Source organism: Vulpes lagopus, chromosome 22 (assembly GCF_018345385.1).
Source record: "Vulpes lagopus strain Blue_001 chromosome 22, ASM1834538v1, whole genome shotgun sequence".
Classification (NCBI taxonomy): domain Eukaryota; kingdom Metazoa; phylum Chordata; class Mammalia; order Carnivora; family Canidae; genus Vulpes; species Vulpes lagopus.
The window spans coordinates 1706812-1729548 of NC_054845.1; the positions used below are offsets into that span (position 1 = coordinate 1706812).

The following is a 22737-nucleotide window of genomic DNA, read 5'->3' on the forward strand; positions in this document are numbered from 1 at the left end:
AGCAGCCTCCCCCTACCCTCCACCAAGCAGGGAGCCCGACTCTGGGCTGGGTCCCAGCACCCTGAGATTACAACCTGAGCTGAACACAGACTGTGAACCGACTGGGCCGCCCGGGAGCCCCTGTGCCAGCAATTTAATAGGTTTGGGGATGAGTTTTCAAGGAACTGTGGAGATGGTAAATAACTGAAATTCATTCTGAAGAAAATAAGGAAGCTGGTAGGTAGGCAGATGGGGTGCCTCGTTAGAGCCCCAGCAAAGCAGAGACTTTAAAAATATGTTTTGGAAGAAATTTCATACTGAAAAGAATCATCAGAGTCGCCCTGATGGTGAGAACGAGTCATTGTAGGATTTCCATATGTGCATTTATGGTTTAGGTACGATTTTATTTTCAATTTTATATGGCGAATTGAAATGTAAACTCTTAGAATTTAGGGCTTCTAAGGATCTTAATGTTGCCCCGGGAAGAACACTGATATGAAAGATGTAAAACTGTCCTGACTTTCCTGTGTGTGTTTGCAAAGCTCCATTCATGTAGCATCGCGGAGGAACGTGTGTACAGTTCCACATAATTGAAACTTGAAAAACATCCACACTGTGCTTCGTTATTTAACTTGGAAAAAGTTACTTTGGTTAGACATCTTTCCAAAACGTATTGTGTAAAGCCTTGTCGTCAAAACCAGAATACTGCCCTCGTTTCAGCCTTCAATCGGTCGTCCTGCTGTGTCCTAACATGGTGCGACGTGAAAAAGCACCCGGCGCCAGTTGGGCTGGGCCTAACCAGCTCTTCATTTTTAGGCTTTCAAAATTATTTTGATATTTTGATATTTTGATCAAATTATTTTGATATTTTTCCTACTCCTTTTCTTTCTTTCTTTGCTTCTCTTTCCCTCTGTCTCTTTTCCTTTTAACATTTGTGGCCATCCTTTCTTCCTTTAGGGTAGGAGGACTTCTTAACCTGGTGTATCAACTGTATGTGAACTTTTACGTGCTTATTATATGTGTGTTTTTTCTGGGGAGAAGTTTCATAGCTTTCACTGGCATTTCGAAGGGATCTACAACGAAAAAAAAGGTTAGGAAGTGCTCTGTAGCAGTATTTTTTAAACTACAAGTTTCAACTTACTAATTAACGGGTGATGGAAGCCATTTGATGGGTTAGGACCAGCAGTTTTAAAAAAGTTTATAACGAATAGAATTGAACAAATCCCATCAGTCTATCACACATGGTAAGAGTATTTAAGGTTTTGTGAAAGTCTTGTTTTCATATATGTGTGTATGTGTATGTAAATATACACACATACTTCATTGTGATGAAAATTTCTTACAATGAGTCAAACATTTGAAATACACGGCTGCAGGAGGGCCCCAATTTAGACACGTTGCTGCTGTTTCTCTGTATGTGCTGAGATGAGATACCATGTGCCAAGTTTATTAGAGATGTGGCTAAAGTGAAAGTAAGGAAGCCTAGGAGGATTTTCTCTCGTTTTTGAAATGTTTACAGAATTAATTACAGAGGCATATTTAAAGAGGAGAGTCAGAAGACAGGTCAACAGTGACACTGTTATGGTTATTGCCATCGAGAATGAAACACGGTTTTGTGGGTCTTGAAGGTGAAGACCACAAGCGGTGGTTTTCACCTCTGGTTACACATGACTTTATCTGGGGAGACTTAAAAAAAACAGGTTTTTTTTTTTCAAGATTTTATTTATCTATTTGAAAGAGAGAGATAGCAAGAGAAAGCCCAACCTGGGGACAGGTGGGGGGCACAGGCCAGAGAGAGAAGCAGACCTCCCCCCTGAGCAGGGAGCCCGACCCAGGGCTCCATCCCAGGACCCCAGGATCATGACCTGAGCTGAAGGGGACTGAGCCACAACTGGGGAGACTTTAAAAGATGCGAACGCCTGGTCTTTGGGTGGTATGTATCAGGGGCTTTTCTTCTTGTTTCTGAACTGCTGGAGGCACCTCCTCCAGGAAAGACTTCAGTCTTCACTGTGATCACAATAGGAACACTCAAGTATTACTTGGTTATTCACAAGGCATCTGCTCTGGAATGCTACAGATATCTGAAATATGAAGACGGAGATTGTTTTGACTTAGGAATGTTTGTACATTCTTGATTTAATGTCTGCCCTTGAGAAGTAAAAGATAAAGTTGCTAATCAAATGTGCCATTTGCAAAAAGGTAGAGCTTGTCCTCTTTCTCTTCTCTTTTTTTCCTCCCTGTTCCCTCCCCCTTGCTCCACTTCCCTCTCCCCATACCTTCCCCTCTTCACCCCTCCACATCCTTTTCCCCTCCTGGTCCCACAGGGCAGTGGGACTAAAGGGGGCTTTTCCCGTGTCATCGCCTGAGTACTTGGGGGTGCCCAGGGGTGGGAGCATGGAGGTGGGGAGCCAGGAAGTGGCCGAGGTGGTTAGGAGGCTGGTTACACCGAGTACATTAAGTACATCATAGAGCAAATACATACAGACCTATGAGGATAATGAGAGCCAGGCCTGTCCCTGTTGGAGAAGGTAGATAGAACCTCATTGGTAGAGAGTCTTGGCCATCATGTGGAAGGAGTCCCTTTCAGTGTAATTAGCTTAATGGGAAAAACATCCTCTGGATTCTAGTAGACGTTCCTCTGAGTTCTTTGGGGTACAGTGACAGGTTGGATTGTGAGCCCTGTCACCTAAGTGGCCTGCTGGGAAATGAACTAAGCCTCCGGAGGCCTTTCTGTGGGCGCTGCTGGTCCTGGCGCCGTCTGAGCTCCAGAGTGCTCGACACAGGACACATCTACTTCTAAGTGAGTGGAACTCTTTGGTGGGGGGTTGGGGTGGGCGGCAAGGGATGAATCCTGTTTGTTGTTCCCTTTTGTAAAATTTTTATAAGCTTTTAAAAAAATTTTTATTATTTTTTTTCAACTGGGCATATTCAGAATAAAAAGGACACACAGCTCTTTCATGTACATTCCGGACTTTAAGCAACTCTGTGTCTTTTCTCCAACCCCTTAACGGCAGTGGCTACTTCGTGGGTTCGTTTATAGCATAAATGCGATAAGAAGATACCAAACTATAAGTAATATACAGTTGCTTGTGAAGAAAATAATAATAATGATGATGATGTATATCATGTGTAAGTGCAAATGTTTACTGATGTAAACATGGCCTGTCTGGTCAGTATTGTCCTGGATCCCCCGGAAGGAGGTGTGATCTGGTGCTGCAGTTACCTGAACGTAGAATGGGTAGTGGCCTACCGAGTAGGACTGTAAACTCCACCCAGCCAGTCAGCGGCTGGCGGGAATTCTCTCGAGCCTGAGAGAGGAGGACTATGACTGAAGCTTTGAGTTACTCGGTTGACACAATGTGGAAATATTTAAATCTTTGACTATTAGTGCACATCGACCGTTCAGGGAAGAAACTCAGAAAGGTCAGGTGTCATGGTAGAGGGCAAACCTAGTTAGGAATTCAAGACCAGAGGATTCGTATCTGAAACATAAACATAAAGAAACATGGAGAGATAGCACAGTTTCTTTTACTGTTTCCTTGTTAGATTCGTAAAGCTCGCGCTCGGCCCCTCTTCTGACTCATTGAGCTATGTTGCGGTGCCAGTAATTGTTGCTGGGTGACTTACCAGCTCCCCAAGTGAGCGGCCTGAAACAACAAGCATTTATTTGTGCACAGTTCTTCGGGATAGCAATTTATGCTGACTCTGGCTTGCCGTGCCTTCTGCTGGTCCCATCTGGGATCATGCTGCCTCTGACTTGAGGCATCATTCATGTCAAGGCTTCCAGCCACAGCCATCAAAAAAGGGGCTCATCCTCCACGGGTACTTTTCAAGCCTCTGCTTATGTCGCATCTTATAATGTCTCATTGGACATTTGACGATCAGGTTACATGGACAAGGCCAAATTGAAGGGTTGGAGGAATAAAATATTCTTGCAAAGTCACATTCAAAGGGGTCTGCCTACAGGAGTGGAAGGAATTGTCCTAGCCATCTTTGCAAACAGTATCCCACGGTAGGAACCTGAGGGGGAAGCATAGAGCTTAAAGATTTGTTTAGTGGCAACACATGGCAGATAGGTCTAACAAGATATTAGGCACTATATACAGTTTACTTGCTATTATATTTCAACCGAAGGATAATGAGAGGAGAGTCACTTTCTTAGTGATGAACGGGCCATGGACATGTCAGTCATTCAGTTAACAAATATTTATGGCGCATCATTAATGGGCCACGCCTTTTTGAGGTGATAGGGAAATTGCTGGGGAAAAGAAGCACACATAATTCCGTGTGTGATGAAAGTCACAAGTCACAAAGAGCAACTTGTAATCCGGTAGTGTGGCTTTTGATTTTGAGTTTGAGGCAGCAGAGTTGTTCACTATTTAAGAATGCTACCGAGGCAGATTTTTATCAAGAATTTAGCCACCGTGAAGTTTGGCATTAAAGAACAACTTGATCATTGGTTTGTCTGCCAACAGCAAATATCTGTTTCAATCATTGTGTTCTAGAAACTACCTAAAAAAAAAGGAGAGTCATGTATTTTTCTATGGAAGAAGGCCACTCTTTTAATCAACAGATATTAAAAGAATAAATAGTCATTACATTTTCGTATCTACCAGTGTAGCTAATAATTCTTTTTTTTTCTCTAAAGATTGTATTTATTTATTCATGAGACACGCAGAGAGAGAGGCAGAGACAGAGGCAGAGGGAGAAGCAGGCTCTCTGCAGGGAGCCCGATGTGGGACTCGATCCCGGGACCCCTGGGGTCATGCCCTGGGCTGAAGGAGACACTAAACCGCTGAGCCCCCCAGTAATTCTAGTATATTAGTTAGAAGCGATTGAGACACTCACCCAGTCTCCAACATCTCCCATCTACTTGCTAGGTAGGTTGGAGTGTGAAGAAACCTGCTTGAAAATGGGAAAAGTTAGAAAACTTGGGAGTCCTCTCTTGTCAGGCCAGATTAATCGTTTTTAGTGATAGAATGTCAGAAATAAATGTAGAAAACTTCGTGGGAACAGTTTTCTTTCACCACAGTGGTCTTGTCTGTGCTTGAGAGGATAAAAATGTATGTGTAAGAAATGACCTGTTTAGTTTTCTGGGTTGGGGGAGAAGTCTTTAGTAATTCAAATAATTGTGATCTATGACAGAAAGAAATCAGAACATTCATACTGTTCTGTTTTCTGTTCTGTTCAATTTATGCAAAGAGCTGACAATCTTGAATCCAGTGGTGGCAATACCGGAAAAATCGGTTGCTCTAAAAATGCCACCTTCTGTTACATGACATTGGAAAGATGGGGGAAGTTAGAGCTGACTTTCCCCCCTTTTTTCTTTTACCTTTTTTCTTAAAATAATTTTTATTACTTACATATTTTTGTTAGTGTCTTCATCCCCCACCTCCCCACCCGCCCCCAGGCCCATGATGTTGAAACTGAAAGGAAAAATGAAGCCGGTAAAATGAGTTCCAGTTCCGTGACTCTTGCTCGTGGCTTTGTGCTGGTCTCTGTACAGAACGAACTGAACCAAACTACTCCTGCTGCCCGGAATCCAGATCAAAATGGAAGGGATGATTAATAATAGCGCAGTTTGTAGTGTGAGAGGGATAAGGTCTCCTAAAATACAGTATTGATTCCTTCCAAAATACATTTAAATTCCACATTAAATTTAAATTTGACATTAAATGTACTCTCCTTTATTTAAAAAAAAATTTTTTTTTTAATTTATGATAGTCACACAGAGAGAGAGAGGCAGAGACATAGGCAGAGGGAGAGGGAGAAGCAGGCTCCATGCACCAGGAGCCCGACGTGGGACTCGATCCCAGGTCTCCAGGATCGCGCCCTGGGCCAAAGGCAGGCGCCAAACCACTGCGCCACCCAGGAATCCCTTTAAAAAGTACATTTAGGGAAAAAAAAAAAAAAAAAAGTACATTTAGGGGATCCCTGGGTGGCTCAGCAGTTTGGCGCCTGCCTTTGGCCCCGGGGCGTGATCCTGGAGTCCCGGGATCGAGTCCCGCATCGGGCTCCCTGCATGGAGCCTGCTTCTCCCTCCTCCTGTGTCTCTGCCCTTTCTGTGCTCTCTCTCTCTATGTCTATCATAAATAAATAAATAAATCTAAAAAAAATAAAAAAAATAAAAAGTATATTTAAATTCTGATGTTGCAGTGTGTGAGCTAGACTATCGAAGTCTGTTGTTTGAATGCCCAGGGGTAACCATGGCCCCGATGCGGGCTGCACGCCGTCTGAGCCCGTAGGACAGGTGGATGGGCTAGTGCAAGAGCAGCCCGAAAGTGAGGCCCTCGTTGATAGGTATGGCTGTGGTTCAGGAGGAGGGAAGTCCTGAGTTACAGTGGAGGATAAAGAGGAGAGGAGGAGACACCAGTTTTAACTGGAATAAGGGACAGCATAGCTGTTGCTCAAAATTAGCTGTGGTTGGTGACAAATATTTTGGCAAGCATGACAGGACTGTGGGGGACTCTTATTCGGGATCACACGTTAATCTAGAGATTTATTTTTTTATTTTTATTTTTTTTAAGATAAGGATTTTAAGGAACTTAACAATTTATTCACATTGTCATAATTAACACAAATGGATTGATGCCATATAGAGGTCACATATCCAAGTCCTACAACTGAGTATTGGAGTTTTTGGGTTTTTTTTTATAAATTTATTTTTTATTGGTGTTCAATTTGCCAACATATAGAATAGCACCCAGTGCTCATCCCATCAAGTGCCCCACTCAGTGCCCGTCACCCAGTCACCCCACCCCCCACCCTCCTCCCTTTCCACCCCCCCTAGTTTGTTTCCCAGAGTTAGGAGTTAGAGATTTATTTTGAAAGGTATTTTCAATGTATACATCTGTGCCTTCCATTTATCAGCAAAATGAAGAAACCTTCTTTGATCATCTGTCTTCAGAGCTCTTAAGTATCCCTGAAAAGTAGGAAGGGTCCAGCCAGAGAACCAGTTTTGTTTCTAAAAGGATAAAACTGAGAGACCCTGAGATTTAAGCTGTTAAAATACATCCTGTGTGATAATGAGGATCTTTTTTTTTTGTTCTTTCTTTTGCAGACGTACATTGGAAGTGTGGTCATATCCGTTAACCCATACCGGTCGTTGCCCATTTATTCACCAGAGAAAGTAGAAGATTACAGGAATAGAAATTTTTATGAACTGAGCCCTCACATGTAAGTGTGGTATTAGAGCAGTAAGTTTCTCTTTCACTGCAGAGACGTGTAGTTGACAGATGTGTCCAGCTGTTTCCTTTGAGTCTCGGGAAAATGTTTTCGTCATTTTTTAAAATTAGACGAAGGAATGTGAAAGTTAATTGTTGTGCCTTCTTTTAAATTTCCAAAAGGCAGGGTACTCCGTTTGGCGTCAGGCTCTGTAAGCTCCGAAATATTTGGGTTCACTATGTAAAATATGTTCTGTTACGAGTTCTGTGTAAGTAGCAGCTGCTGCTAATTATTTTTGCAAATAAAACAAGAATGTACATTGTTTATTCTTTTAAAGAGCCCAAGCAGCATTTTCAGTGGGTTGGGTTAAGAAAGATCCCAAGTGTTGGGTTGCGTAATGGTTTTTGAGCAAAAAAGAATGAATAATACCTTCAGTTTATGGTCTTCACAGACATTGATGGTGTTCGCCAGACATGTGCATTAGGCCAATGGTTTCGCCTTCCCTGAAGCTAGCCACTTGTTTGATTTTTTCTGAAGGTCTCTTGTTAGTGTAAAGAATTCCTGTAAATAACAACCTACCATAATTACATAGCGCCAAGGTTGGAGACCCCTGAGCTAAGGTGACAGAGTCTGTAGTTTTAGGTGTGGTCTAGCAGAAAAGAACTTTCTCTGTATGTTTGAAGATGATCTATGGGCTTGATTAATTTTGATAGAAAAAAAAATCTAGTAATTAAAGCATATATATACCACAGTCTTGGATGTTTCTCCTGATAAGATAGCACATAGTGACACCTTTGGACTGTTTGGCACTAAATATTTAAGTAATTCCTGAAAATGGTTGTTAAAAGCTAAATACTATATATTTTGCCCATCAAGTGGATCGCGATTATTCTGTTTTCTTCTAGAAGCAGTAGATGTTGCAAGTCCTCTTGTTTCATTTTGCCTGGAGGAAAATAAAATGTTGAAATTTGTTTTATGAAGTTATCCCCGTAGTTAAGCCCCTGTCATTGAAATACTTTATTTGATGACTGAGTATTTTATTTTTTTTAAAGGAAGATTTTTTTAAAAGATTTATTTATTTATGATAGACAGAGAGAGAGAGAGAGAGAGAGAGAGAGGCAAAGACACAGGCAGAGGGAGAAGCAGGCTCCATGCCGGGAGCCCGACGTGGGACTCGATCCTGGGACTCCAGGATTGCACCCTGGGCCAGAGGCAGGTGTGAAACCACTGAGCCACCCAGGGATCCCTGAGTATTTATTTTAAATTCTAGGCCTTGAAACCGTGCTTCCCAAAGTAATATACTTGGATCAGGGATATTAGAACCCTGCAGGAGCTTGTGAAATACCTAGTTTTGTAGGCCTTACCTCTCCCAAGCCAGGAATCTACATTTTTCACAAGCTTTCCAGTTGATTCTTTTGTATGTGTGTGAGTATGAGAACAGGTTATCTTGGTTTGTATATTTATAAATATTTCCCTTTCCTTAACTGCTGATAGCAAATGGTGATCTTTATGCAGGTAGCCTTCCTATGAGAGTGGTTTGTATTTATTGAGTACTTATTCTGTGCAAGTACTGTTCTCAGTGCTTTACGTGGGTGATAACTCATTTTATTCTCAAAATAATTCTGTGAGGTAGGTCGTATTACAAATGGGGGAATTTTCCCAAAGCCACGCAGCTCCTGGGTGGGGAGCCAGGCTGTGAAAATAGTCATCTGCCTTTTTCGTGGTGGGGCCTCTGACTGTGCACTTTCAAACATACCCCAGGCCCTCTGCGGCTGCCCTAGCTGTGCCTCAGTCTGTCCCAGAGACTGCATGTCATTCTCCCGTTTGCAGCTTTAATCTCCTGTTCGGGGATGTTTAGATCTATATCAGATCTATTCTAGAACGCCAAAGTCCGTGCTCTGTAATACCTATTTTTACCCCCACCCCTGAAAGATTTCTAAGAGTCTGTATGGCATCACCACCCTGGTTTACACCCCTTACTTCCTAAGGACAAGAGCTATGATTAGCTGTAAAATGAATTTCCAGTGTGCTTAGAATACAGACAAAAATAAACATTTTTTATTTTTTTAATTTATTTTTTTAATTTTTAAAAAAATATATATTTTAAACTCAATGAATGTTTTTTTAAAATTTTTATTTACTTATGATAGTCACAGAGAGAGAGAGAGAGAGAGAGAGAGAGAGGGAGAGGCAGAAACACAGGCAGAGGGAGAAGCAGGCTCCATGCACCGGGAGCCCGACGTGGGATTCGATCCCGGGTCTCCAGGATCGCGCCCTGGGCCAAAGGCAGGCGCCAAACCGTTGCGCCACCCAGAGATCCCCCCATGAATGTTTATTAGATTGAGTTAGGTGACAAAAACCTTTTAGCGTGGTCTGTAAAACGCTGTGTGTGGGGTGGGCGGCCCAAGGTCCAGGTTTACTTAATGAATCTGCATTTGCTAGATTTGTATCACACCTGCCTTCCCGTCTCTGCTCTTTACGCCCTCATCGCCCGCCTTCCCACCGGGTTGTGTTTGCACATTCCGTGCCCTCTGCCCAGAATGCTTTTCCCTCCCTTCTCCCCATGGCAACTTCGGTTCTTCCTTTGGTTCTCAGGTTGCATTGGAGCTCCTCAGGGAAGGACCGTCCCTCACCCCTCCCGGCCAAGGTCAGATCATTGCCCTTGCCACAGTTACAATTTAACGGTGCTTTATGAGATTATGGTATTCCCGTCGGCCTCACCTCCGCCGGCTCACCCCGAGATTCTTAGCACCTCAGAGTAATACCTTAATGCTGAGAATATAGTGAACAGGACCTGGGCTTGAGTCCCAGCTCTTCTGCTTGCAAGCTGTGTAATCTTGAGCAAATGACTTGAAAAACACCCTAGACTCAGAAATTAAACAATCTGCTCTGTTCAATGGAAAAATAATGATTAACTCCTAGGATTTTTGTGAGAGGTAAAGATCTAGTAGATACGTAGATAATGTAATTATCTGGTGTATGTAAAGTGCTCAGTGTGCAGCGGACCACAGCCTTGTGGGAAAGGAGAATAGCTGCTGTTAACAGTAATGTGTGTAATTATCGTAATAAGAAGTATGGGACACATTTTGAGCCTCCTCACATGCTCTTTCTTTCTTACCAGTTTCTCCTCCGTGATGGGACATTTTCCACTTCCTTTATTTTTTAATTTTTATTTTTTAGAGATTATTTCTTTCCTCGAGACAGAGAAAGAGATTGAGAGAGAGAGAGAGAGAGAGCGAGCATGGGCAGGAGGGGCTGAAGGAGAGGGAGAGAAAATCGCAAGCAGACTCCCACCTGAGCCGAAAACCAGAGTTGGGTACTTGATGGACTGGGCCACCCAGGTGCCCCCCACTTCCTTTTCCCTTCATTATTCTTTGTGAACGTCCAACTTTGATAGTGTCTGAAATAGGATCGGTGCTAGCTAGGTCTCCTCCTAAAGCCTAGTCTGACATTCTCAAATAGGAATTTTGCAGCATAAAGGATAAGGTGACCTTGGGCTTCTGATGTATTTTAGCCATAACTATTTCAAGAATTTGGTCCCAGTTTGGGTAAAAAACTGAAACAGCTGCCCAGTCCACCTATACTTTGAAAATTTTAGTTTACCCCAGATTACATTTGGAATTTAGTTTGACCTGCTGTTGACTGTTCATCTGCAGAAACATCCAGGGGGTGCCTGGGTGGCTCTTTCAGTTAAGTGTCTGCCTTCCCCTTAGGTCATGATCCCAGGGTCCTGGGATCCAGTCCCAAGTCAGGCTCCCTGCTCAGCAGAGAGTCCGCTTCTCCTTCTCCCTCTGCCCCGGCCCTCCTCACGCCCCTGTGTGTGCACACACTCCCTCTCCTCTCTCTGTCAAACAAATAAATAAAATGTTAAAAAAAAAAATCCAGGTTATTTCCCTTATAGCTCATGTATTTTTGAAGATGCCTAGAAATCATCCATCTTTATCTTTTTCTTTATTGAAAGATGATCTTTCAATTCTCTTTCTCAGATAATCGAAAAATATTTACATTTCATGTACGTACATGACATTGCAATAGCAGACGTGTATAAATGAGTAAAATGAGTATCAACAGTGGTTTCTTACCTATATTCCTTTCCAAGGCCATTTTATATTGTACCTGTTCTCCTACCCCCTTTGTGTTTGGAGCCACCCCTTGAGCACGGTAGCGTTGGGTGTCAGGCCCAGAGAAAGGAGGGCTCCGTGGGGCAGCCTAGGTGACACCCCTTGCTCTTCTGGTTGTGTAAGGAGCGCCTTTTGAATGTGATTTTGGTAAAATTTTATTTATTTACCTGAGAGTGAGAGACAGACCTGACAGAGCACAGGCAGGGAGGAGGGGAGAAGCCGGCTCTGCGCTGAGCAGGGAGCCCGATGCGGAGCTCGAGCGCACCTGGGGCCTGACCGGAGCCAAGGCAGACGCTTACCCACCGGGCCGCAGGTGCTCCTCCGGTGTGAGCTTAAGGCTGTTTGCACGTTAGGAGTTGTCTGATGGCTCTCATGAGGACTTCGTCTGCGTCAGGCAGTCAGGAGCTGCGCTCCCGGAGAAGCGCCTCGTACCCCAGCCGCGTGGGGAGGCAGGAGTGACGGGAAAGGCGAGGACCCCCGTGAACGGCTTGATTTCCCTCCGCCCAGCATAGCCCGTGCCAGGGCACCCCATCCTTGTTCTCCCAGATCCACGGCCCTTTGTTGAGTCGCGGCCCCTTGACCTTGCACCACTGGCTACGGCGTCTTACTGTCCTGTGGATCTTCCCAAAGTCAGCGCCCGCTTCCCTTCCGGAAACCCTCATGGGCTCCTGCACCGTGGGCGTGAGCTCCCGAGTCCTGTGGCTGCGTGTGCAAGCTCTGCGTGGTGCGGCCTCCCCTCCCCAGCCCCGCACCCCCACGAGCTCCCCCCAGCCTGGCCCTTCAGGTCTCCTCCCCCCACTCCTACCCGGCCCCACCGTGACCCGGAGGCCGCCCAGGCTCCTCGGGGCTCTCCGGGGCTGGCGCTCACGACGCTTGTCCTGTTCTCCTGCCCCCGGGGCACGGCCCCCGCGTGATCCTGTCGCTCTAACCGTGGGTCCTTGCGTTGCTGTGCGAAGCTCTCTAATGGGATGAAGGGTTCCGTAGGTCAGGACCCCTGCAGGGGCCTGCGGGGTGACGGGCCGGAAGGCCTGGGCGTTTTCAGTCTTGGTGACTCCTTTTAATAACTGACTCCAAGGTGGACCCGGCGAATGTCATAAAGGGCATTTCTGGCTCTATCTCAGGATGTCCTAGGGCTGTGGGTGTCCGGGGCTGAGGGTAGAGGTCCGGACAGGAGATCCAGGAGATCCACGAGATCCCTTTATGGTGCCCGTGTCTCCTCTGCGGCACAGTCGGAATTCTGCGCATGCAGTTGTGTTTATTTCGAGAAGCTCATAGGACAGCCGGGCCCTGAAGCCCCCGAGAGGTTGGTGGCGTCACAGAGCGTGCAAGTGCTTTCTCACGGAGAAAGCGAGAAAGCTGACGTGACGTCATGTTGCTGAGACTTCGCTATTATTTCTCTCGTCTCGCTTTTGGGAAACTGAGCCTCTAACGGGCCCTGTACCGCCCAAGGCCCCCTCCCAGCACCCGATGCTGGCTTTCCCCCCGGCGTTCTTTCTCCTTCTTGCCTTAGAGGAGCGACTCACTCCCTGAGCAGGTCCTGCGTGCCCACCGCGCGGCCCCGACGTGCGGCCCCGACGTGCGGGCGGCGAGCGAAGCGGCCGCGATTCCCATCTCCCTGACGGACGCTCCTCTGCCTTGGGTGCACAGGAGGGGGTAGAGCAGAGGGAGGCGGGCTGTCGGGCGACACGAGTGGACGGCGCTCCGTGGCGCCTGCTCCTCCAGGGCTCTGGGCCGGGAGCAGGTGCGCCGTGGCCCGCGAGCCGGCTGTCCGTGTAGACCTCTGACGGCCGACGGTGCGGCCCAGAGGCCACCCGACGGCCCCGCTCCCCTGAGGTGACCGGCCTTCCCTGCACGGCGCCCTCGGGTCGGAGGCGGGTGGTTGTCTGATGCAGGGCCACCAGGGGCCAGAAAGCTTCTTGACGGAGGGCGACGGCGGTGACGGTGCTGGCCTGGCCCTCCCTGCGCCCCCCGAGCTCCGGGCCCAACGGGCCCCCCGACCCTCGAGCTCCAGCTCGCACCGACCATCTTGGGCCGCTGTGGCTGGAAGACGCGCAGCCAGTTCCTTGTCAAGTCCCGGACCGCTTGTTCGTTCGTTTGTTCATTCATTCACTCATTCATTCATTCCGAACCATCTTAATCTGAAGCCGGAAGTTTGGTCCCCTGCCACCATAATGTTTTCCTCATGAAAACCTCTGTGGCGTGATAACATTTTCATTAGTGGAAGGTGTTTCTGTCTGGAGACTCCGAGCAGGCTCTGTGACTCCTAGTTTCTAGATCCCCGATGAAAATTCACGTATCGCTCCCCCCCCCCCCCCCCCCGCGGCACATCTCGGGCTCAGAAGCCAGTTTTGAAAAGTCTGTTTGTGATGCCGAGCGCACGTCCGGACCCGCATACGTAGTGGCCTCCAGGATCACGTCTTAAAGGGAAAAGTTTGGTTCTCAGCTGAGCAAGTTTCTTCCTGCAGGCGTGCGGTGTGATGGGTCTTTGACAGGCCCTGGGAAGCTCTGCAGCCTTCTAGAAGAGATCCATGTCATCCTAAAGGAGTGGCGCTGAGGCCTCAGCCCTGAAAATAGTTAGTCTGACGCTTCATCCCCAACAAAGCACGATGGTCGGAACCCGCGTGGGAAGCCCCGTGTAGAGAGGGTGTGTTTAGGGTGGGTGGCCAGGGGCACCCCCTTGGTTGTTGAAACAAGCTTGGTCTATTGCTGAGACCTGTTTGGCGGTAGGCCAGGGTAGCCAGGGTGGAGGGAGCTGTGTGGGAGTTTGCCTAAGCAGGGGTCAGCACGTACCAGTCCCGGTCCAGTCTGGGCCAGCTAGCAAAGCAGAGATAATGGAGACAGAGTTCAGGAAAGCGTGTAGGGTCCCGGACTTCAAGGACGGGAGAGGCAAGAATGTGTCCTGGGGCTGCTGTGGGGCTGAAATCCGTACAAAGGGGAATGGGCCCTGCTGTACCATCCCCAGGAGGGGCCTTGTGGCTGCCCGCGGGGTCCAGGATGCGCTTCCCCAACGGCTCCAGCCTGTCTCAGGGATCCCAAGTCCCTACGTGGAAGCGATTGCTCATTCACTCAATCAGCATTATTAAGCATCCGAGATATGAGTGAGGTGCTGTGGATACAAAGCTGGAAGTGTCCTTAAGGGTGCACAGCCTGCTATGGGAGCCAGACCAATAAATGACTACAAAAAGGAGAGAACTTGCATGAAAAATGTGGGAGATCCTGTGGGGCGCCTGGGTGGCTCAGTCGGTTGAGCATCTGACTCTTGATTTCAGCTCAGGTCACGATCTCAGGGTCGTGAGATCGGGCCCCACATTGGGCTCTGCGTTGAACATGGAGCCTGCTTAAGATTCTCTCTCTCCCTCTCCACCTCCCCTCCTCTCTCTGTCTAAAAATAAACAAAAATCCTAAAAACTTATTTTAAAAAAATGGTAGGAGATCTAGAAAGAGCACATGTTATCATTTGCCCTGGGTAGCGTGGCGTTCCCAATGAATCAGCGGTACTGCTCATGTTCCTAGAGGCGTCCGCGTTCCTAGAGGCATCCGAGCTCGGGTCCCTGGTGGGGAAGGCGCTGTGGGCGGATCGGGGGAGGGCGAGCAGCCCTGCCTCAGGAGCTAGAAGACGGGACGGTCTTGAATGATGAATTTGCCACTGACGTAAGGAATCGGGTTCTAGGCCCAGGAAATCATTTTCGCATCAGAAGAAGCAGTGTCGATTCCGTCGTTCAACATGTTTCTTGAGTGCCAGGTACTAGTTCTCTAGGTACAAAATCTCAGCCCTGTTGGGCTTATGTTCTAGAAGGGAGGGAGACGGTAAGCAAGAGAAGTAAATAAAATAAACGATGGTTTAGATGGCGTCGGGCGCTCTGGAGGGTAGTGGGGCTTCCTCCCTGCCGCTCTCATGTCCGCTAATGTTCCGTAATTCCCAGCGTGGGTGCAGAGTGGCCCGTGTGGACTGAGGGAAGAGGATGTGTACAGAGAGGCTCACGTTCCCAGCGTTGGATTCTTTCTACCCGAGCTCAGCCCCTTCGTACTTTCTGTTGTATGAATGTGCTTCTCAAAGGTTTAGACAAAATTTGAATTCTTCGTTAAGGTATGAGTTCACCACACAGCTCTTTTATTTTAAAGGTGATTATTTGTTGGTGTCCGGTTGTCCAGGCATCTTAACTTGTTGGCTCTCTGTTGCTTTGATCTGAACTTCCTCTTAGGTGATTAAGATTTGGGAAGCAGATAGACCGGTTTTGCTCTGCGCCAGCTCCCCACCCCCATATTTTCCACATTCAGGGTCCTTGGGTAGATGTGTACATTATTATTATTATTATTATTAATTTATTTTTTAAGATTTACTTATTTATTAGAGAGCATGTGGGGGGGGAGACAGAGGAGGGGCCAAAGGAGAGGGAGAGGATCTCAAGTGGACTCCGCCCTGAGCACTGAGCCTGGCCTGGGGCTCCATCCACCAACCCTGAGATCATCACCCTTATGAGTCGGGTGCTCAACCGACCGAGCCACCCAGATGCCCTTAGATGTGTAATTAGTAAGAAAGTGCAAGTTATTTTGGAGTCTTGTTTTTTTAGTCCTTAAACCTGTTTGCCTAAAAGGTCAACATTGAGACACTCACTCCTGCCATCATTTCCCATGTCACTTCTCTCTTGTTTGTTTTAAACCTCATGGCCTCCAAGCAGGTGTCGTGTGTTTTCTCCGACACCATATGTTTGGTTATTTTCTGACACCAACAGGGGGGTCCTAACAGTTCTCTTCCACTCTGACACTACCCAGAGTTAGTGCGGATTTCCCAGGTCAAGGGCTCAGCCCCTCAAGACAGCCCGGCGTCGGATGCCTGCCGCCAGTGGAGTGCCCAGGCTACCCACGCTTCTACCCAGCTGATTACACATGTGAGGACTTCCACGGTCTTGCTCAGGTTCCGTAATTTGCTAGAATGACTCCTACAATACAGGGAACACTTTGTTTTCATCTGTTGATTTATTAGAAAGGCTACAACTCAGAAGCAACCAAATGCAAGAAATGCAGAGGGCCTAGTGTGAGGGAGGACGGGCGTACAGTCTCCACGCCCTCTCTGGGCAGCCAGCCTGCTGTCCCCACCCCAGCAGCTCCCTGAGCTGAGTCTCCTTGCCCAAGAGCTTTTATAATCCAACCTGAAGCTCCTCCTTCTCCTCCTGGAGCTGGAGAGGTGAGACTGTGTGTTCTCACCCTTTAATGATGCCTTTGGTCCTTCTGGTGACCGGCCTGCTCCTGAAGCTACCCAGAGGGTCCCACTTTGAGGCACCTCATTAGCATAAACTTAGGTGTGGGTGAAAGGTGCTTGTTAGGAATAACAAGAAACATTCCTATTGCTCAGGAAATTCCAAGGGTTTCAGGAGCTCTGTGCTAGGAATCAGACACAAAGACTAAATACATTTCTTATACCGTGGATGTGGACTTGTGTGTACTTTATTCTTGAGCGTTTGCTTCCCGAAACCAAGTTAATGCTGGAGTTTTCAGTGTGGTGCCCTGGAAACCGGAATTTTCCAAGAAATATCTTTCTTTTTCCAAGAAATATCTTAAGGGTGGTTCACCAGTTCAATTCAATAAACACTGAGTGTCATAAAGACCCGACTGTCAGCCCCCCTCTCGGACACCCGCTCCAAATGGGTCCTGGATCCTCTCCAGCCCCTCTTGTCGTCCTTAAGGACATCACCCTGCTGTTATCTCCCCTCTCCACTGTATTCTCAGCTCTTCCTTCTGGCTTTTCCATTCCCGCTGACAAACATGCTATAATATTTCTTGAGATTCCACGTCTTCCAGCCATCACACCATTTGTTTCCCTTGATTACAAAACTCTGAAAAAGTTGCCTACACTTGTCGTGTTGGACTTTTATCTCCTCCCTCAACTACAAGGTCACTCCCATGTGATCTCCATGTTGTCCAATCTGTGAGTTTTGAACCCTTCTATTCCTTTAGTTATCAGTAACATTTGACAGTATGACCAATTCCTTCCCAAAACCTGTTCTTAAGATTTGGCTTTCTGGCCTCCATACCTTCCTGTTTTCCCCCAGCCCGCCGGCTGCTCCATGTCTGGCCTCCTCTGCATGCACCTTTTCCTCCACCTCTGAATGTTGGAACGTCCAAGGGCCTGCTCTTGGGCCTTTACTTTTCTCTTCTGTAGGCATTAGATGCATGAACCTATGTGGGCTTTAAATACCCCTGATGTGCTGATGCACCCAGAATTAGGTCTCTAGCAGGACTTCTCCCCTGACCTCCCAGTGGTTCAGCCACATTCAACTCTTCAGTGTCTCTTTGGGTGTCCAAGAGGCGCTTGAACTTCAGTGTGTGTCAAACCAGACTTCAGGTGGCCCCAGTCCCTCTCCTCTTTCCCGTCTCAGCCTGTGGCAGCACCATTCCTTGGCTGCTCATGCCACACCCTTTCTTTTCTCTCCTGCCTCACATTCAGCCCATCATCAGGTCATGTTGGCTCTCCTTTTATACACCCAGTCTTACCACCTCCATTGCCACCATCCGGTGTTGCTTAGATTATTGGAGGAGCCTTCTAACTGGTCTCCTTCGTTCACTTCTGCTGTTGTCTCCTCCTCCCACACCCCCCCCCCCGGCCCCGCCAGCCATCTTTTCCCCACAAATGTGGGGAAAAGCCACTGGCTAAAGTCTTTTTCTTGAGGATGCCCATCATACTGTTTTTCTTTGCTGCTCAGAAACCTGTAGTGGCTCACGTGTGTCCTGCGGAGCTCCACTTGATGTGGGCACTGGCCAACCGGCACATATATTACCTCTCACCCCCTTGTTCCAGTCACACGGGTCTCCCTGCTGCTCCTCTGGCATGAAAGACACTCTGCACTACTCTTCTCCCATCTAGGGGCTGATTTGTTCTTTCACTTCAGTTAGGAAATATCTTAATTGTCGGTGCAAACACTACCTAAAATAGCAGTCCCTACCCCAATTATGCACAATCCCCTTAGACCATTTTACTTTTCTTTGCTAATCATTATCTGATGTGTTTTTCTGGGTGTTCATTCATTGATGTCTTTCTCGTTTGTCCCCTGGACTGGAGTGCCATCTCCGTGAGAGCAGGGGCTTTGTTCATTTCGCATATCCACATGGCCACAGCAATTGGAATAATGCCTGCCAAAGGGCAGCCGCTCCATAAATATTGGTTGGGTGAGTGGATGAATGAGTGAATTTGGGGGGGCCTACCATTTATGTGTAGAAACTGTGCATAAAAGATACACATGGCCTTTGCCTTCAAGAATTTTCCAGGCTAGTTGGAGGGAGTAGGGAATGGCTGCGTAAAAGGGTCATTTTAATATAATAGCATACGTGCAATGACAGAGAATAAGTCGCAAGTACAGAAAAATTGGTGTGTCCCGGGATTCCGAAGGTGCCAGCTATGCTGAGTCTTGAAGAAGGAATTAGCAAGAGGTGGCTGCTGTGGTATAGTGACCAGCTGTGGAGAAGGTGAAGCCAAAGGCCACTTTGGTCTAGGACACAGTGAACCAGGGAATCTTAGGAACGGGAAAAGGTTTTTGAGTTGAGATGATAACTACATGTAGAACCTCTTCTCTTTTTCTAAATAAAACATTCAGATACCAGTCTGCTTGAATATTTGGGAGGATTAAAGGATTATGCAGGTTACTCCAAAGTGATAGGAGGAGGCTTTGAGATGAGGGTAGTACTTAACAAAAAATGACAAGCTTATATGCATGGAAAGATTGTCATCTTGCATTTTTAGTCACCAACTGGGAAAAATTTTCAGATTTGTTAAATATGCCTAAATATGTATATATATATATATACATATACACACATAAATATGGTGTTTTAACGAATGAGTGGTGAATGAATGTTGGAATGACTTATAAGTGGAAACAGATGTTAATTCATTATGTTTTATGACAGAACTAGTTGCTGTCCGTGATGAATCAGGTTATTCAGGAAGAGGAACATGTAATACTGTCAAAATCAAAGTATGGATTTTGAGCCATCATTGACTTTTACAAAGGATGCACACTCCTTTGGATATGAAGCCCTTCCCTTAGGATAGTGTTTTGTGCCTGGATGCATGAGTGTTCAGCTTGAGGTCGGAAAATTATATCCTCAATTACATCAGGAACACCCTAAGCCTTAGAGGTGGCTTAGCCTGATTAAAAAATGATTAGCAATAGAGGAATAAATTAGAGTGTATACCTCTTCTATTAATCTTTTTCACTTCAGCCCACTGCAACAGCAAAAATTAGAAAGCACGTGGAGGGAGGGAGGATTTGGCTGGTGTGTACCATGGCTCTGTCTGCCTTTGGGAGACGCATACAGGTGTACACTTCAGGTTGCCTGCTGAAGACCTTACATGGCCATTAGAGGAGTCCATCTCCACTTTCATCTTCTATATTTTTATGAAGTATATATTTCTAAGGGCTCTTGGGTGTTTCTTGAGGTATTGCCAGGTTTTAAACCATTGCTTTAATTGCTTTCAGAAGACATATTCTCATACTCCTGCACCCTGCCTCACATTCTGTCCTACAGTGTTGTCACCGCTTCTGTCTGTATTTATAATTACCTTGGCATTATTAAGAATAGAGGCTTTACATAATTTGCCCATGGGAATAACATTATGCACAAAAACCAGGAAAGATGTTGAAAATGGCAGGATCTCATCGGTGGTCACATAAATGTATTAAAAGTGTTCCTGAAGTATAAAGATGTTAAGACATAAATTATAAAATGAGCACGTGAGGCTATTTAAGATTACGTGATACGGGTGAGTCATTGCCATCTGGTTACTCATTACCTGGAACATGGATAAGGAAGGAGGAAGTGTGGAAATGTGTACGGGTGTTTGTTGGGCATTGTTCCTAAAGCCAATAGAAAATGGCATATAATGCTTTGCATATTTGCTTCCTTTTCATAATGTGACATAATTTTCGCTATTGCAGTATTGTATCTGATTGTGAATGCCATTGCTTGTCTTGTGGGCACAATTAAGGTGGCTCAGTGAATCTTAAAACTAGAAAATCCTTGTCACCTTTTTTTTTTTCTATATATATATTCAGGGACTTTCACTTTCTTCAGTGTTTGCATATATCTGGCATTGATCTTGAATAGGACTTTTACAATTAAAATCAATCCTACGTGGTCGGGCTCCCTGCATGGAGCCTGCTTCTCCCTCTGCCTGTGTCTCTGCCTCCCTCTCTCTCTGTATCTGTTATTAATAAGTAAATTTAAAAAAATCAATCCTATGTGAAAATTTTGGCTGTGGAAATAGAGAAGTGGAGTTTGCATAAAATTGTAGGTGGTGATCACTTGGTTGTGAGCGCTCTTTCACTGGGCCGCTTCTTCCCTGCTTCGCTGTTTCTTTCATTTCTCCTCCTTTCCATTCGCGCTGGCCTTTTGTTTTGTTCCCTTCACTCCTTACCTCTCCACATCTTCACGTGCTTCTCATCTTTCAAGGTATACCTGCATTTTGAAGCTTCTCCCCAAAAGGCCACTTCATGGCCCTGACAACATATTTTCCATAGCGTGCATTATGCCACGGTTATATGGCATGTTATTGCGCACTGTCTTATAGGTTTCATGAGTTGTTTCCTATTTATGGATTGGATTTATGCCAGAGGAATCATCTTTTGAGCAGAGATTATACGTAATACTTATTTTGTTACCTTAAGATTGGGGGGTCTTAGAATCCATCCAGTTCGTTTGCTTATATATGGTTAACTTCAAGTAATACCACAGTAATGTGCTGTGTACATTATAAAACGTACACAGGTATGGGGGGAAAAGGATGAATAAAGACATAAAAATAGAAGTTCTCATATTTTATATCCATCTCAGGAAACGCCCTGGGCCCATAGCTCACTTTGGAGACCTCGTGTTAGGTACCATGTTAGGTACTCAGGAAATGCTTATTTTTAGCCTTCAGCAATTCTGCGCTGGTTGCTAACAAAACTTCTGGCTGTCTAAATGAAAATGGGGTTATGGACTGAGTAAGGTCAGTTATGCTTGGGCAACGAACCTTTACATCCCAAGATGTACCACATGAATGTTTGTGTCTCCCTGATGGTCCAGTGTGATGAGGATCAGAGGGTGTCCTCAGAGGCTCTCCTTCAAGTGGTGACACATATCCTTCTATCTTGTAGTTGCAGTTGCTGCACACGTACGTGGCTTTTAGGTTTGCTGTGGTGGTTGAAGAGAGATCACAGTCAGGCCTTGGGCTCTGGTCGGGGAGCACACATGGGCTCACCCGAACTGCGAGGGTAGCTGGGAGATGAGTTCTTCCCATGTGCCTGGGAGGGCAGTGGGTGCTGGGATTTAGGAAATCCGCTGCAGGCCTCCTGTTTGCTGGGGTCATCGGTTCTGTGCAAAGCAAGCTTCTGCATGAATTTAAACATGAGCTCAGTAATATAATTTAGAAAGAAAACAGGTCCTCTCAAAGTACTTTCAAATATTTTTTCCTCATCATGACTGAAATTGCAGTGCATTTTCACATTTCCATTTTAATCTTATTTGAATGCATTTTATTGTATTCAAGATTTTTTTCTCTTTTTAAAATTTTAAAACTTTTTGTTTATTTTTAAAGTGCTCTCTACACTCAGTGTGGGGTGGATGCATTTTAAACTATAAAAGTAAAACTGTTCAGGGCGCCTGGGTGGCTCAGTTGGTTAGTGTCTGCCTTTAGCTCAGGTCATGATCTTGGGGTCCTGGGATGGAGCCCTGCATGGCACTCCCTGCTCAGCGGAGAGCCTGCTTCTCCCTCCACTGCTACCCCATGCCTCTGCTTGTGTTCTTCCTCTCTCAAATAAATAAAATCTTAAAAAAAAAAAAAGTAAAACTGTTCACTCATTTTTCATGTTTCTGTTATTCCTTTTTTTCCACTTGCTATTCAGCATAGAGGCTAGTTGCTTACTGATTTATTATGAACAAAGGTTTTTATTTGTGTCACATTTCCTTGTTTTTGTTTACAAGAGTAGTTAATATGTGATTATTTGAAGATGTGTTTAAATGAAATGCTTTGATAGTTTATGGGAACATATCTGTCTTCGGTGCAACTCCCCTATTATTTTCTTGGAAACAATATGTTTACTGGGGGTTTTAGAAAATTTGATGCTGACCTTGTCTATATTAATTTACATATTCATCTATTGGGAATTGTGGCAAAATAGTCATAACCAGCTTTGAAATTTAAGCCAGTGCAATGTTGATATTTTTTGGATTCAACTCTTCCCAGATGGGTGGTGAATAAATAAAACTGAATTTCCCCCACACTGGAGAGTTTAAGCTTAAGGACAACTTGAGTTAATTTCTTTTTCCAAATATGGATGTGAAGGATTCAAAGATGGGTGGTGAAGAAATATTAAAATTTTAGAAATGATTACAGAAGAATTTTAATATTATTTCTGACCAACAGATTTTTTTTTAAAGATTTTATTTATTTATTCATAGAGACAGAGACAGAGAGAGAGAGACAGAGTCAGAGACA

At 45.7% G+C, this 22737-nt stretch overlaps 1 protein-coding gene across 6 annotated transcripts in view; it reads left to right on the forward strand.

Annotated features, from left to right (window-relative positions):
• Nucleotides 1-22737, forward strand: part of MYO1B (myosin IB) — a 174274-nt gene that overhangs the window by 43911 nt on the left and 107626 nt on the right. For all 6 annotated transcript variants that reach the window (XM_041737750.1, XM_041737752.1, XM_041737751.1 and 3 more), the window contains one exon: nucleotides 7040-7155. In XM_041737750.1, the coding sequence (XP_041593684.1) occupies nucleotides 7040-7155 (116 nt within the window). The remainder of the gene's footprint in view (nucleotides 1-7039; nucleotides 7156-22737) is intronic.